Raw genomic sequence first — 16152 nt, 5'->3', positions numbered from 1 at the left:
GCAAGGTAACCCTGGCGCTTTGGCTGCCTGCTGTCTCGCGCACCCTCGACCACTATCTTCCTTGAAGAAGGAGAAAGGATGTCCGCCGCAGAGCCATTTCCACTAGTGAGTGAAAATCGGCCTTGTGCCCGGTACGGTTTTTTGTTAGTAGCTGCTGCAGCTGTCTCATAGAGAGAATTGGAGAGCCTCCGGAAAAAAGTTCTCGATCGTAAAGTCGTTCTAGTTAAGATCGCATTAAATGGTGGTGTTTTTTTCGTGTAGTGATTAAAATCATGCTAACGTGTTATTAAGCGGATTGGACAGCATATTATGGTTGGAGAAGATCTGCGTTTTGAATATTGGCTGCATTAATCATAGCCACATGGGTAAAATTAACATGCCAAGAATTTGGACGGCGATCGTGTTATTCTTAAAATATTGTATTAAGGTGTCGTTTTAAAGTTTTGACGAATCCTACAAAAATATCACAGTGAAAATAGAACAGCCCAGTTTGTTACGATGTTGAGCAAGCAATAACTTTTTATATTTTTGTTCAAATTGTACAGCTGCACTTCATGTCCGAAACACAAGTACGGTAAGACACGATGTTATGATAAAAAGACGCAGTGACTGAAAGATTAAAGTTATTGATCCATTACAAGTGCTTATGATAAACAGACCTAGTTCACTAAAAAATCTTCATATAGCTTGATACGAAGTGTAAGATCAAGTCTCGAAGAAGGAGATCACCTATCACCAAGATGATCATTTGATCGATCACACATGAAGTAACAAGTGACATGACAGATCCAGGTACGTATGGAAGCATAACTCCAACTTGTCGCGCTAATCAATACTCGTAAGGTTCTATTCCAAATCGCACTGTTCCGATGTACCCGTGGCATACACCTGGACCCAGAAATGCTTGCTGTAGGTGTTTTCGTTATACTTGTACGCCGTACCCACCATAGTGTATTGGCCAAGAATGATATCGCGACTTGGTCCCTTCATCCACCAGTCTACCACGGCAATTGCATTAGCGTTGCCTGAATCAATATTTTCAGCCACAGTTTGCCACTTGTACTTGGCATCGGTAACACGCTGCTCCGGAGTCGAGTCGTCCGTACCAGTGTTAGACATATAATCCGATTTGGACTGGTCCTCAACGTGCCGCTTAGCTGCAGCCTGTAGCTTTTTGTTTGAGCACAAAGCCGGCAATCCGTTATTCTTACGAACAATGTTAACTTGAGTAACCAGACTAGACTCTGGTGTACTGAGGTCACCAGGATCGCACATTGTTTGGTTTTTAGCGGTCGCAACAACAACGAGTAGTAGAGTAAGGAAAGTTTGAATGAGGGTGACCATAGCGTTCGAAAAGTGATTTGATTAATGAGGTAAATATGAGATTGGGATTACTTCTAGAAAGCGGAAATAGAGCCAACTGGAATAATAAGAATTCCCAACTCTTGGTGCGGCGAATGTCACAAACACATGTATTTTTAGCTACGATGTCAAGTAGTGCGTCTCACTACGAAATCAGATTATGTTCTGGTCCAAAACCAGCCAAGTCAAACTTAAATTAAATATGTAGCTCATTAGCTCATCATTCAATCTCGGCTTAGAGTAATATCATTAGCGCCGCGATACGGAAAGAAGCGTGTTCATGCTTGAAGCAGACACAAATATTCCAATCCTTTAATTTTACAATCTCTCGAAGAAAGCATAAGAGTGAAGGCCGCGTCAAGGGTATTCTTCATACTGCAGGGTTAACAATCTCAATACGCCTAGCAACTGTTCTAGCAAAGATTTGTGGTCTCTCAGACTGCGGTCTCGTTTTGCCCATAACTTTGAGCATATGCTCTTCGGTCTGTTAATACATGTGGTTTTAGATGACCATGCAGGTCTCGGTGCTTCTGTATCTATAATAAGCTGGAAATTTTGGATCTAACTGCTTTCATCAAAAAGGAGAAAATCAGAATGTGAATTCTTGCGCTGCGCATCTTCTAAGCCAACCAAATGCATTAGAAGCGCGTACGCTCTGCATGCATGCAATCACCTTAAAAAAAATCGATTGACATGTAGCGAGCTTTAAATATAACGTTGCTAACCAACTGTTTGTATTGCCTGGTTGAAATATGTCTCAAGAATAAATTCGTTTGGCCTGAAGATTTTGCTTCAAGATTTTCTATCAGTATAGACAAAATATACGCGATTTGGCACGTCCAATTAACAAAAGATGATGAATGACTGACTCATCACTTAAAGCTGGGAGACTGAGTATGTAGTCACCGGTAGGTGTGGTGTGTTCGCATATAGTGTCGAGATTCTAATCGACAAATATAGCTGTCGTGGTTTTAGGGAATTGCGTTATTTATTCCAACGAAGACAAATAGTCAAGAGAAGAGAAACGAAACGTTAAGCGAGTACAAACTGCATATCAAATCCAACATGTTTTTGCAGCACCGATAAAAGGTTAAGAACAGCGAAAAGTGAGTCGTTTATGCATTGACAACATTGCCTCTGGCTTCGAGATTGCGGGCAAAAGAAAAGTCTGAATGCCAATTTTCGCATACTTATACGGTGCAATGAACAACATATTAGAATAGCGATATCACGGAATTTAGTATGTGAAAAGACTTCAATGAAGAAAACGATAGTACTTGCGACGTGCATCTGTGAGGTTGCCGTGGCTAGGCTTCGGAGCACTAGAAAGAGCTTGAAAAAGGTGTACTGATAGCAGTTTTTACCTTCGACGATTCGTATGATGATGTTTTGTCCTGTAAGTAGTTAAAGCGTAATGTGCACCGTGACAAGATAAAACGGTCAGAATCTTAACGACATCCTAAATGTCTTGACTATAGCTCCGAACTGATATGATTACCTGTGAGAGCTCACATCGTCCGCTAGATTTTCACTTAGTGATTGGAAGCTAACGGATGAGGGAATTCTCAGCTTTACATGCGTACTGAAGCAGCGTCCTGACAAGAGTGTAGTTCCACCTCTGCCTCATCATCGCGGAAACGCTGGCATGAAAGCAAGACGCGACTATGTGTGAAGAATTATGAATTGGCAGTTTAGAGCTGGAGGAATAACCAAATCCCTGATGAAATGGAGACAAAATGAAAAACGCATTTATCCCCGTGCCTGAAATGCGAGTGATATCATTACATTAAGACTTGACAAGAGGAGAGATTGCTCGAAAGCAATCGGGTCTCATGCGTCATATTCATCTTGATCATAAAAAGTTGATAATATCTATGTGATGCGTCTAATAACCAAACGTTTATTTGACAAGGCACGATATGTCTGCAGATCCCAAAGAGAAATTCTTCAAAACTAAGACATGATCATTCAGCATTATTGTTAACTGGTTTTCGGGGTGAAAGACGTTCGCTGCGACCAAGTACCTACAGAAAAGGATGCTAGGGAACATAACAGGCCATAAATCATATCAATTCAGAATAGATTTGGATTTGAAGTGGAAATTTGGTGACTAGTAAGGGATTTAAAGTGAAAGACGGGCAATTTTGATGATGTTTTCGATGTGGCAGTCCTAAGCAATAAGCTGACATCTCGTTATCCCGAGACTATACTGAACAGTAATGCAGTCCAAAAAAACAACATTCCTTTCAGCGGATGCTGCTGGTCAGTGACAACGATAATCAAATTCATCTTTGCTACAATGTTTTTGGCAGTCAATTTATTCTTATCACTAGAAGCCCGTCTACTAGAGAATTTAAGATCTCATCTTCTTTCTGCTTCGTAAGATAACGTTCATAAAGCTGAGTAAATGTGGTAGTTTATCGCTGATCAAGAGTTAGCGTAACAAAACTACAATAACTTCATCGAATACACCTATGATAATGACGTCCGAGGGCGATTGCTGCACACACCTGATACCAAAGATATAGAGCATCAGAAACACCGATCGGCATAGCTAAAGATAAAGCAATTCTTGTGGCTTACGTAGCATGCCTGGTCGGTCGACAAACAGACCGTGATCAATAACTTCTTGGCAGACCGCGGTTACTTTGTTCTAGACTGATTTGACTAATATTGATGAATGACGAGCATATCACGCCGAGATTACCCGATTTTCTACCCACGCCTAGTCAACTATCTTATATTTCGGAATAGAGATCTGCTTGGTTACAATATACCTCTAAGATAATACATCTACCCCTTTCAAACAGAGCTCAGGTTATCATGAAGAGTCACGTTTGCTAATCCGTCAGCAGCTGTTGTAACCAAATCATCCTTCACCTTACTTCGCATAATATTGGCAAAGCTTGCGGCGTCATCAGCGACCCACGAAAATCGTGCAAATAGTTTCTTTGAATCGCCACTTGTGTTAGCAGTGTCGATATGGCTTTGACGTCCGACGTCCAATGTTGTAAACTCTTCGGAAAAGTACGTGGTATCCGTATTGCTTAAAACGTTTAGCGAAATTGGTGGCTGCACCTTCTTTTGTTCCAGCAAACCCCAATCAATACTTTTAAAGAAAGCGTGCTTTTTAATAGCCTGCACTCCTTTCACTTGAAACATTGTCGACTTGCCAGAGCCAAGACGTTTGTCGACATTTCTTTCAAGAAGCTGCTTTAAAATCGAGTGAGTATCAGATCCAAGCCATTTTGGAAGTGGCAGCTGCAGATTTTTCCGTACACATTAAATAAATATCATATCACCCAACATGAAAACACATCACAAACACTTCGTCAAACCTTTTCATTTAAGATCTTTTGATGAAGCTTCTTGCGATTCTTATGTCGAAACGGTGGATACCCCGTCACCATCTCGTAAATAAGAGCACCAAGCGCCCACCAGTCAACAGCCTGATTGTACGCTTTTCGACGGATCATTTCCGGCGGCATATATTCTGATCAAAACGGTATTTCATTTTCTTTTCGGTACTACTAACACGAATTCAAACGCACCGTTCGTGCCACACATCGTATTTGTCGAATCGTCCTCCTATCAATATCAAAGAAACTTAGTATATAGTGCGAGCATAATGTCGTTACTAATCTTCAGCTCACATCCGTCATTTCTTTGGCAAGGCCAAAATCTGTGAGGCAGATATGCCCATCAGCACCAAGCAGTACATTTTCGGGCTTCAAGTCTCTATAAAGCATCACTTGACACTCAAGTAAATCAACATACGAGGAGTTGTATAATCTTTGTACCGATGAATGATGCCTTTTGAGTGCAAGTGCTCCAGTGCGAGTACCATTTCAGCAGCATAAAATCTAGCCGAACTCTCAAGTAAAAGTCCCTCCTTGTGAAGATGATGAAATAGTTCTCCACCAGCTACAAAGGGCATGACCAAATATACATTTGACTTGGTTTGAAAAGCATATCGAAGACTGATAAGAAATGGGTGATTAATCTTCGTCATAATGTCTCTCTCCGCTTGCAAGTACGCTACCGAATTGTGCTGCACAATGTACTTATTTGATACAATCTGTTCATCCAAAACACTCACGCATAACCACGCTATCATACTATTCTTTTCATTCAAGAATTTACTTACTTTCATTGCCAATATCTCGTCCGTAGGCTGGTGTCGAACTTGAATGACTTTACCAAAAGCTCCTTGGCCAATCACGCACAGTAGATCAAAATCTTGAGGTCCAACCGGACGCTTTGAATTGCTCTCCGATGTGCTTAAGCTGCTAGTACTATTTGAAGATGCTGGTGATGATAGAACAAGTACGTCCTCATCTTCAGTCTCAGCAATAACTTCGTGTTTGCGACTTAATCGCTTTAAAGTAGAGCGTCGAAGCTTGTCACTCTTCGGATTATAACACAATCCAGAGGATTCGTTAATAGCTCCATGCGGGTCTTGGGCTAATGCTTTAGCTGCAGCAAAGTCCGCTGACTCGGCTTGCGTTAGCGTAGATGGCATAGTAGTCTAATGTCTATTATAGTAAACCTGTGTACCCCCAATTACAATTATACGATAACACATTCATGAGACATTCAAACGACCAAATCTAATGAAGCGACGCATATCTTTTCAAGATCATTGTTTGATAGACATAATACATCATGTATCATTGCTTAATCCTCGTTATCTTCGTATCTTTAGCGCTACTGGCAAGTGGCAATGAGTTACTAATTGAAAATCATTTTGATCTTGACAGTGAAGTCGCTTCTAGTGAGAAAGAAACGCAAAGTTTTTTAACAGCGACCCATGGGTCACCGTACGCACTCACATTGACAACATTTCTTACAGATGCTTCGTATCTACACTACGTGGTGCTTACTGCAGGCCACCCGGCACTTAATGCAGAGAATATCAAGACAGCGGCAGCTCAATGTCGCTCAGATGTGGGTAAAACAAATGTGGAACGATCAAACAGTGCAGTTGAGAGGGTACAGCGTTTAGAAGTCGTGGCTGCAGATACTATCACAGTGTCAAAGGCGCAAGAAGTGGTCCGAACGATAGAAAACTTGCAACCAAATTCGAGTTACGACGTCTACTTCGTTGCCGAGGTAGTCGGAAGCAACGGCGTCTTTGGACCAGTGCAATCGGTGCTTCAGTCGAAGACTCATTCAGAACCTCCACATATTGACACGATGGCTGTAGAACCGGTAGATGCGACAGCAAATACGATGCTAATCAACGCCACACTATCAACTCCAGGACGTGTGTACTTTGCATTAATTCCAAGTGATGATGACGTTCAGCTTACCATCGAAGATCTGGTTCAGAATCGCTCCGTTCCTCGTGTAGCATACACGCAATTTACAGCACATACCATGGAATCTCATGAATCGTTAAGTTTTGAGTTATACGTAAGCGGTTTGATGTCGGCTACATTATATGATGTATTTGTCGTTACGGAGGCTCCTGGCCACGGCCAAGTTCGAACTCAAGTCTTTCAATATCCTAAAAAATGTCGTACACATGCGCTTCCATTGGAGATTGTTACACTGGCCTGCTCGCCGCTTAATGCAAGTGCGACAGCTCTTGACTTAAAGTTTCGATTAAAGATGAACCAACAAGATCTTGAACGCGTGAATCTCAAGACATTGTCGTACTTTTTGTACAATCTTCATTATGAGGTCACAGCTTCATCCGAGAATTTTACTGTCACATCTAACTCGGCGTTAGCATCATCAAATGAAACAGGCTCAACACACAGCACTAATGATACCAGCGTACAAAGCGGTAACACAACTTGTGGTATATTCTCTACGCCAAACTTTTCAAGCGTCGAAGATTTTCAATTATGGATTAAAGAAAGTCACGATACAAACATCACGGGGCTCCAAAGTGGAACATTGTACAAAGTAAAGCTTCGTGCCGAAACTGCAGGTAGCAATGGACTATATGGACTTCAAGAGCTAACAACCCAGGCTATGACATATGAAGAAGCACCTTTTATCGTTGGAGCTACCATTTATGCAATTAATGAAAGTGTGGACTCCCTTGCTGTCGTTGTTGATTTGCAACGACAGCAAGGCAATATTCATTACATCCTAACAGATCAGAGTGAAGCAGCTGACAGCCTCCGTAGCGTATTCCAGCAGGCCACAAATCTAAACCATCTTCTGTCTCTTCTAGGTGATCAATTCTCTCACACCTTCGAGGAAAGTGCTTACACAATCGGTGTTTTTGAATTTTATTCCAAGGAGCACGTCAGTTCTGTAGATATAAACCCAAATGGTGCGAGAACTGAAAAAAGAACCGAAAAGACAGAATGTGAAGCATTCACACAGCAATTTAACATTTCAGGGCTAAAAGACGCGACTTTATACTCGATTGTTCTTTTTCCCGAAACAACAAGGCATTCACAAAGCTCTGGTGTCTTTGGCAGCACGTTTCAGAATGTCTTAGAAGCTCGCACAAACGAGAATGCATCAGACATAGTCGTACATTCTGTTGGACCTCTTTATGGAGATCTTGGTGCCATTCAGTTTGAAGTAAGCATGACCAAGCCGAATGATATTCTCTATTTATGTATATCAATGGTAAAGTCGTCGGAAAGCGATCAAAACGAAACATTACACGATTGTCGAGAAGTTGAGGACAAACACAGCGTAGAAACGTCAGTCCCACCATCTGATGTTACCATTTTTACGGTCGGGAACTTGAGCGAAGACACCAACTATAAAGTCAATTTGTATGCTGAAAATGCTCTTCGTAATGGTGTAATGAGCTTACGCAGTGAAAATAAAGTCGTCCGAACACACAAGCGTGCACCTTCAGTTATCGAGGCGACTGCAAGACCGATAGCAGCTACGATTTCGCAGATCGAAGCGATTGTGGTAGTGGAGCCAGTTTCCTCATGCATAATCCATTATGTTGTTCGAGAAGCTCGAGATTCACATCAGACCGAAGTACAGACAGACGTGGATGCAACTACAATCGTACAACAATCTTTTGAGCGTAGTGAAGATACTCGCTCTCATTTTCAAGATCGATTACCATCCTCTAGCTCATCTTTTATCTGCAGCGGAAATATTTTCTATAATCCTAACATTGTCGATTCTGCTAAATTTCAAGTAAAGAGCTTGGACGCTAACACGACATATGATGTGTTTATCGTGACGGAGATGAGTCGAGATGGAAAGAGTAGTGGAGTGTTTGGCGAAGTGGTAACGATAAATGTTACAACTCACGCTGTTGCACCGAAGCTGGTTTTAGTTACGGTGGATCCTGTCGATGGCAGTACAGACAGCATTATTATAACTGCCAATCTATCCCACCCGGGAGTGGTACATTACTTTATAAGCGACGTTGACTTTGCTGACCCGGCAATTATAAGCAAAAGTGATGCTGGTCGTAGTCCTCATGAGCTTCGAGGGGAGTTCATGGTGCTACAAGAGCATCTGTTGATGGAAATTAAAAATGGCACGAATGATTCTCAGCCTACGGATCCAGCAGTATTTGTACACAATGCTTCACTTAGCGGTCTGAAGTCAGGTACAACATACCATGTCTCTCTTACCACGGAAACATTCGAGAGTCATGGTGTTTTTGGAGATTTTCCACCTCCAGTGCTTGTGAATACGCATCTTAGTCCACCAACAATTCGTCAGGAAACACTTTTGATTTATCCTGTGGATGGGTCAAGCTCTGCTCTTGCGATAAATTTCGAGCTTGACCGTTTTGGAGACGTGCACTACGCACTATTATTCCGCGGTCTCTTACCAGATAGAAGTCAAGAGCTCCTAGCCATTCAAGAGGAACCTCAAAGTTCTAAGAATGCAACTAATGAGTCTATCGCGATCTGGCCACCTGTTATCAGCACCTTTAACTTAACGCAATTAAATGGCTCACTGCTTAAGACAGCAACGTTAGAAGAGCTTGGTATGGGAGTTTGGATTAATGATACGATCTCGATTTCACGAGAACAAATGACGCGCGTTAATACGACGCATAAGCAAATTGATAACCTACCAGCTAATGCGCTTTTTGACGTGTGTCTTGTGACTGAAACCGCTGCTAGCGGAGGTATCTTGGGATGGCCTTTAGACGGCAGTAAGACGGCGTGTCGACGTGTCAAAACACATGCAGATTACACGAACCAGTCCAAGTTGCTGGACGAAATTTCTGTACTTCCGTCAAGTGGTCGAACTGACTCTGTTCGCATAATTCTTAACATTTCAAAGCGATTAGATGCTCCGCTCATGACGAACGGGACCATTTTAAATCGATTTGCGGAAGCCACTGATCGCGTACCATACTTTGTGCTCATTGACACTCACAAAAAGGCAAACCGTGATCTTGGAGCCTACTTTTCGCATCGAGGTGAAGTGACAAGTGCCTTCAAAAATGCCTCACCTGGACGTGGTGATGGCGTAGTTGCTGCTGGGATGCTATCGAATATATCTATTGAGAACGCAAGTGTTTTAACAATTGAGCAAAATGTTTTCGGGCTGGATGCGAATCATGACTATCTTTTATATTTTGCGTACGAGACGAGCAACAGCAACGGAGTTTTCACACAGGTGAATCCACATAAACATAGAGATAATGATTCTCGCACAGAAATTGAGGGAATCGCAGTCAAAACACACGAAGTTGCACCGCGTATTGTCAAAGCCAAAGCACAGCCTACGTTTGGGTCCACTTCTCGTATTACTGTTAAGTTTGACATCGCATGCGATTCGTGCAAGAGTGCACTTGTTCATATTTTGGTCTTTCCAATTGATTGCATCTTGACTACATCAGTGATGAATACGCTACGTCTGAATCAATTAGCAGAGTCGGAGACGAACGTGACTATCAACACAAAGCTGGATAGTAGAGTAAATGAAAGTATTTGTACTCTACCGTTAGTACAGAAGCGCGTCGAATTTCACATGTCTGATAGACAACACAATATAAATGATCTTGAAGAAGAAGTGGGAGAACAACATGTGCTCTCTGCTAATACAAGTTACATGGTCCTATTAGCGACAGAAACTGTCGGTGCATATGGAGTTTTGAGTTCAGCATTCGAAAAGTTACAGGTTTGTACGCACGCGATCGCTCCAAAGTTTACAAAATTTCAAATGCAGCCCCGAATTGGATCGACAACAGAATTAGTCTTGACATTTGCACTTGATCGTCCTGGTGAAGTTCACTACATGCTTGGACTATCGGACAATGCAGAATTCAACGCCACTTCACCCTACAATATAAGCAGTAAAGGGATGTCAAATGGTAATCGTCATGGACGAGACCGAGACTTCCACAACTATCGCTTGGATGTTGTGCGCACACGACAAAGTGTAACCTTTTCAAACGGTGAACATGTCGAGCTGCTTGACTTTTTATTACCAGGCACAAGCTACAGTCTTTACCTTGTTTCGGAAGCATTACCAGCGGATCACGGTGTGTACGGAGAGATCCATAAATTACTGAAAGTCTCAACATTTGCCAATGCACCCATTCTACTGACCCACACAGCGTACCCGACACCAGGAAGCACTGAATCCATCACTGTAGGCTTTCGAATCGATGCACCGGGACATGTTTACTTTTCCATTGTTGCAGTAAAACCCTGGGACCCCGCGTACCATGTTGTGCACGGAAGCGATAAATTTGGCAACCGTCTCGCTCTACACGACCAACTCGTGACACAGGAATTCGTGGAGGTTGACAATGCGAGTATGGAACACGAAAGCGACAGTGGATGGCGAGAAGTAGCTTTAAAAGCTCCACAGACTGGCGTCAACTATACTATTCGTATTGTAACTGAAACAAAAGATAGTGGAGGTATTTACGGCACTGTGGCCACCCACACTGGAGTTCGTACACACTCCGAAGCACCTGAATTGGTAAATGTATCGGTGAATCCAACAGATGCCCGTGTGGATTCTCTCACGGTCAATCTCACGCTTAATGATCGTGGTCATGTTCATTATGTTGTAGTTCCCAGCAAATTTGGCTCTGAAGTTCCTATAGACGATATCATACATGGATCGACAGAATTGAGCGTACGTGCGAGTGGTATCATTCACGTGAATATTACAACAGACCAGTCAACAAGTTTTGTGATTACCGGGCTTACTGAAGGCACTTCATACAATCTTTACTTTCGTTCTGAAACATTCGAAAGCTATGGTGTCTTTGGATCGTGGACGAGAGAGGCTATAACAGCTCGAACGCACGGTCTCCCAGCAGACATACTTCCAGAAGCACTAGAGTGCATAGTCACCCCGTCTTGTGAGGACCTTGGACGGGAGCCAGTAAGTTTTGTCTTCTATTTTTCGGATGTAGCTTATGTGATCAGCCTAATTGATGCTCTTGCATGTGCAGTGTTCGCGTAAGGTGAATGTTTGTGGCAAGTGTCTTGAAGGATATGGAATGGAAAGTGAGGAAGAGATACTGGAAGGTAATCAACGATGCGTTAAGCTAACACCCATGAGAGGTATGCTACGTAGATGAATTTTATTTTACTTGGCGTTTGATAACGTCTATCGTGTGTCTTTTCAGTCAGCCGTGGTCCGACAATCAAGATAAATGGTGTGACGCGTAATCCTAACTTACAAATGTCAGATGTGGAGAGTGAAGCGCCTAACAATGTCGAACTTGAGCATGAGTCAACGGATGAGATCGTGCTTGAACAGGAGCCTATCGATCTGAGTTTAGCGATGGATTTATTTGAAACAATTGAAGAAGTTGAGAAACCTTCGAACACCATAAATGAAGAAAAAACAGAATTCAACAAAGCTCAAACGGAGCCACTTGCGAGTCAAAATTCTTCCCAAGAGGCATTAGACCAACCTGTCGAGGGGGAAACGTCGGTCAAAGTCGCTGACACTATTGAACAAAACCCAAGTCCAAGCTCTTCAGAAGTTTCCAAATGTCCTTCAAACGCACAACCGAGTGCTTCTGGGCTATGCGAGTGCATTTCCAATTATGAGGTTGACGAAAGCGGTACTAGCTGTGTTTTATCAGGTATAATTACCGATGCTGAAAATGCAACATCAACGACTTTTGACGTCTTCAACATGCATCACCATGTAACGAGCCAAAGTACATAGCAAGCGTCGTCGGTACATAGAAATATCATAAATAAAAAGGATGACAGTATAACAAAGGACAATAAGCACTAGAGGGTGGTGCATTTTCGGATTTCCTGATTCCAATATATTGAGCTGTGGGAAATATTTTTTTGTTAGTGAAAAACTAAAATGTATATAGATATGGTCACAATAAACATTCGTAATAATATTTTGGAACTACAATTTTCATCATGGAATAAATGTGATTGCAAGGGTTATCAACTGAAGAAAAATGATCACTGGAAGTTTTTCGCAACAGAAATCAAACGCATGCAAGTCCTAACAATCTATTTATTATGTAGCAGCAAATCCAGATATGCTGCTAGAGACCTCTTTATTTGATGTCACCTGCTAAGAAGTAAGGTATTTTTCAAATTTGATCATGTTTTTTTTTTGGTTATCGAATCCGAGTCTTAGGTCCAGCTAAAATCTGAGAAGGGTATCTACACAAGATGTGTTTGTGAGTCTTGGAGTGATTTCTTGTTTGCTTCACTGTTACTTTTGTATCAATTACTGTGAATGATTTATCCAAGCATACGTAGATGTACGCTGTAATATCTGAAAGCGCTAAGACGCATTGGTTGTGATTTCGTAGAAGAATCGAAATGAACTGGCATGCATAGATCGTGTTATGTAATTTATGCGTGACAAAAGTTGACTTGAGTGTATACCTCTTCTGTCGTTGAACGTGATGTGCTTGGCAGCCAAATTTACGATTCTAAATTGTGAGAGTTTAATAGTAAAGATGATAGCGGTATTGCTGCCTTTGATTATGATCCAATGTACGGTTTGGTAGGGTTGGCAATATATGATAAGGACAGAAATGTCCAAACAAAACTCAACTCTGACACGCATATATATAACAATTTTATTCACTTCAAGAGATACTTTTCTAAGCGGTTTGTCAATTGTCTCAACCATAGAGATCGTTGCTTTTGTCATTACCACTGCAATTGATATCAAAATTGTTGCAGCCGCTAATTAATCAGCTTTGCGGCTCGGCAGATGAATCTGCCAATTGGTGATCGTCTAATTGAAGAGTTCCGGTATACCATCGTATGGATACGAAGATCTGGAAAGTATGTCTCGGCCACTAATGTGGAACTTATTCGTCAGCCTTCCATCCCTTCACAGTACTGAGCACAAATAAAAGTCTGAAGATTTTTGAAATTTCTTCAGTGATACTATATACATTGCGAGGAAGGGTTGTTTTTGAAAATCTCGCTACTGCAACCGAGGTCGAGTCAACGCATCCTCGAACTTGCCACTAGCTTTTTGTCTAAGGAGGCCTCACGAAGGCTACCTTGCCGCTGTGTCTTGACAACTCGGGTAATCAAACTATTATTGAGTGCACGTGGGCGTGCACGCTTTCTCGTTCTATTCAGTATACCAATTTGATCATTCGTAGCATCCAGGCAAATCTGAGGTTCTGTCAGAAGCATTCTCACATGATGATTTTGTTAAACCTCTTGAAAGTCGGTAGTTGAAGCAATGTTTATTGGATCAGGGATTCAAGCAACCACAAATTTACACCACCAAATTCCAGACTAAAACTTTCAGACAGCGAAGATTTGTTGTGACGCCGCAGCTCACGAGTTATCGGTCCCCTATCTATGTCTTCAGTTAGACTAGTAAGAATAAACCCACCGCTTCCGGTTGCTAGTGAGTTGCTTGTAGCTGACAGGCTCACAGATACGATGTGTAACGGGGTTATGCGTACCCTGGTAGCAGGGGTGTGTGTCACACGAGATGGGCATGGTGTGACTGCACCCGAATAAGATTACGGTACGCGGCTGGGTAGCCAGAAGTTATGCATGTATTTCGATTTTACTATATATAGTTAGGAAAATTTATACCTTTAAAATTAGGCGGCTTTGCCGCAGATAGAAATAAATAAGTCAGTTTTGGATTTTAAGCGGAAGAGAAAACCAGCCTTGGGTTAAGGCAATATTTACTCTTGGAGTAAGCGGATTGCGATCCGCTAAACTCGTACTTGTTCCCAGCATACAACGTAAGGTCGGTGACCAAATTAAGCTCCCTCTAAGCGCAAAGCTACGGCAGCCCCGCTGCACTTGTTAGCACTTGTAGTCAATCTACACCTGAGTCGTTTAGACTGACCCTCTGTGAGGATGGAACAATTACTTCTTTACCCCAGGGCATGCAGGACGGGCTAAAGAAGCTGATGTCCTTGCTGCGCAAGGCCTCGAGGCAATTGGTGCGCGTCTAGAGGCGTTTTTAAATTACGAAAACGCGCTGATAGAGCACCTGCAGCCGAAGATGTCTGCTTCATTTGCGCCTATGACGCCACCGCCAGTAACGGATGTCTTCCAAGCCGCTCATGGTGAGCGTTAAGGTCAAAGGATGTAGAAATTCTTCTGCCCTTGGTGAGTGAGGTCGAGATGGCCATCACATCCGCCATGCTCCAGACCAAGCAACAGCGCGTGGCGCTAGCCACCTCCAAGGTCGACGGTCGAGCGCGAGAATGGGTACTGACGCGCGGCACTTCGGTCGAAGCGGTGTTTCCCTCTTAAACGGAGCCGAAACTGCAGCTCTAACGAGTTTTCTCGCCACCTAATCAGGCGTATCGCGTGCGATTGCGTTTCCTTGCCACCCGAAAGGGCAACAAGGAGTTAGTGGACTTTGTCCAAGAGGTGCGTACTCTCATTGCCGGGATGGCAGCAGATCCCCTCCCGGAGGCGGTCACAGTGACCGTCTTTATGGAAGGTCTCCGCACTGGCGTGGCCAGAATAGTAGTCTATCATGTGCATCCGTCTTTGTTTGAAGAGGCGGTGAATGTGGCATTGAATGCCAATTTCAATTTTAAGTCGGCATGACTTGGTTGGAATGCACGCTCGTCGATCGGGCCTATGCCCATGGATCTCAGCTATGCTGAGGAAGAGGGTGCAGAGCTCCGAGTTGCCGGGCAGCACACAAATACACGACGGTGTTTTGTCTATGGAGACACTCATCATCTTCGAAGCGGTTGCCCCGTGCGCAAGGCGCGTCAAGGTTCTTCGAATCATCTCGCCCTAATGCCTACCAGTCTGGTTCGTCGCGGGGAAACGACACCACTCAATAGGCACGGGGCGACCTGCTGGGAAAGAACTGAGTTCTGTTGAGCCTCATAGAGGCATATGTCAACAAGGCCCAGCCCCAAAAAGCTCCGTGCTTGTGAATACGAAACGTGTATGCAAGCCAGACTTGCTGGTCGTAGAGGCGATCGTAAAGGACTTCGGAAAGCCATGGAAGATCCTCATCGATTCTGGGGCGTCGGACAATTATACTCGACGCTCCGCGATGGAGGGAAGTCAGCTGTATGCTGAGGCGCTGAAAGCGCGGTTGGATGACATCGTCACTATTCGCCTAGCGACGGGGACGCGTATCACAGTCCAGAAGATCCCTGTTCACCTCGAAGTCAAGTTCCTTGACATTGGTAGCGTGGAACGCTGTCTAGTCTTAGACATGGATGCAAGCTTTGACCTCATCTTAGGAATGGCATGCTTGGAACACCATGCGCCATGGATTGATTGAAAGGCAAAGACCTTGGGCGCTATGCGCACGTCTCCTGATGGAGTTTGGTGAGTCATGAACCCACCTCTGCTAGAAGACAAAAGCGCTATTGGCGAGAGCACTGGTCCGAGACGGTCAACGTGCTGGGCATCGGAATGA

General features: G+C 43.2%; 3 protein-coding genes across 3 annotated transcripts; 1 reads left to right on the top strand and 2 right to left on the bottom strand.

The window, feature by feature from the left end:
- Positions 1-846: 846 nt before the first annotated feature.
- PHALS_13520 (CAP domain) lies at positions 847-1344 on the bottom strand (the record flags this gene model as incomplete). The annotated part of the gene is made up of 1 exon (XM_024729295.1): positions 847-1344. The coding sequence occupies one exon, from the start codon at positions 1342-1344 to the stop codon at positions 847-849; it is 498 nt and encodes a 165-aa protein (XP_024579686.1).
- Positions 1345-4164: 2820 nt separating this feature from the next.
- On the bottom strand, positions 4165-5884 carry PHALS_13519 (agc protein kinase; the record flags this gene model as incomplete). Its single annotated transcript, XM_024729294.1, has 6 exons — positions 4165-4623; positions 4701-4855; positions 4914-4950; positions 5016-5100; positions 5163-5440; positions 5510-5884. The coding sequence occupies 6 exons, from the start codon at positions 5882-5884 to the stop codon at positions 4165-4167; spliced, it is 1389 nt and encodes a 462-aa protein (XP_024579685.1).
- Positions 5885-5975: 91 nt separating this feature from the next.
- Positions 5976-12462, top strand: PHALS_13518 (Immunoglobulin-like fold; the record flags this gene model as incomplete). Its single annotated transcript, XM_024729293.1, has 5 exons — positions 5976-6006; positions 6068-10807; positions 10883-11664; positions 11735-11846; positions 11912-12462. 5 exons carry the CDS (start codon positions 5976-5978, stop codon positions 12460-12462), a joined length of 6216 nt encoding a protein of 2071 aa, XP_024579684.1.
- Positions 12463-16152: the final 3690 nt, after the last annotated feature.

The sequence above is a fragment of the Plasmopara halstedii genome (genome assembly GCF_900000015.1).
Source record: "Plasmopara halstedii genome assembly, contig: Scaffold_658, whole genome shotgun sequence".
NCBI classification, from domain to species: Eukaryota; Oomycota; class Peronosporomycetes; order Peronosporales; family Peronosporaceae; genus Plasmopara; species Plasmopara halstedii.
Note: the sequence above shows the minus strand (reverse complement) of the source record. Positions and strands in the feature narration are given on the sequence as shown.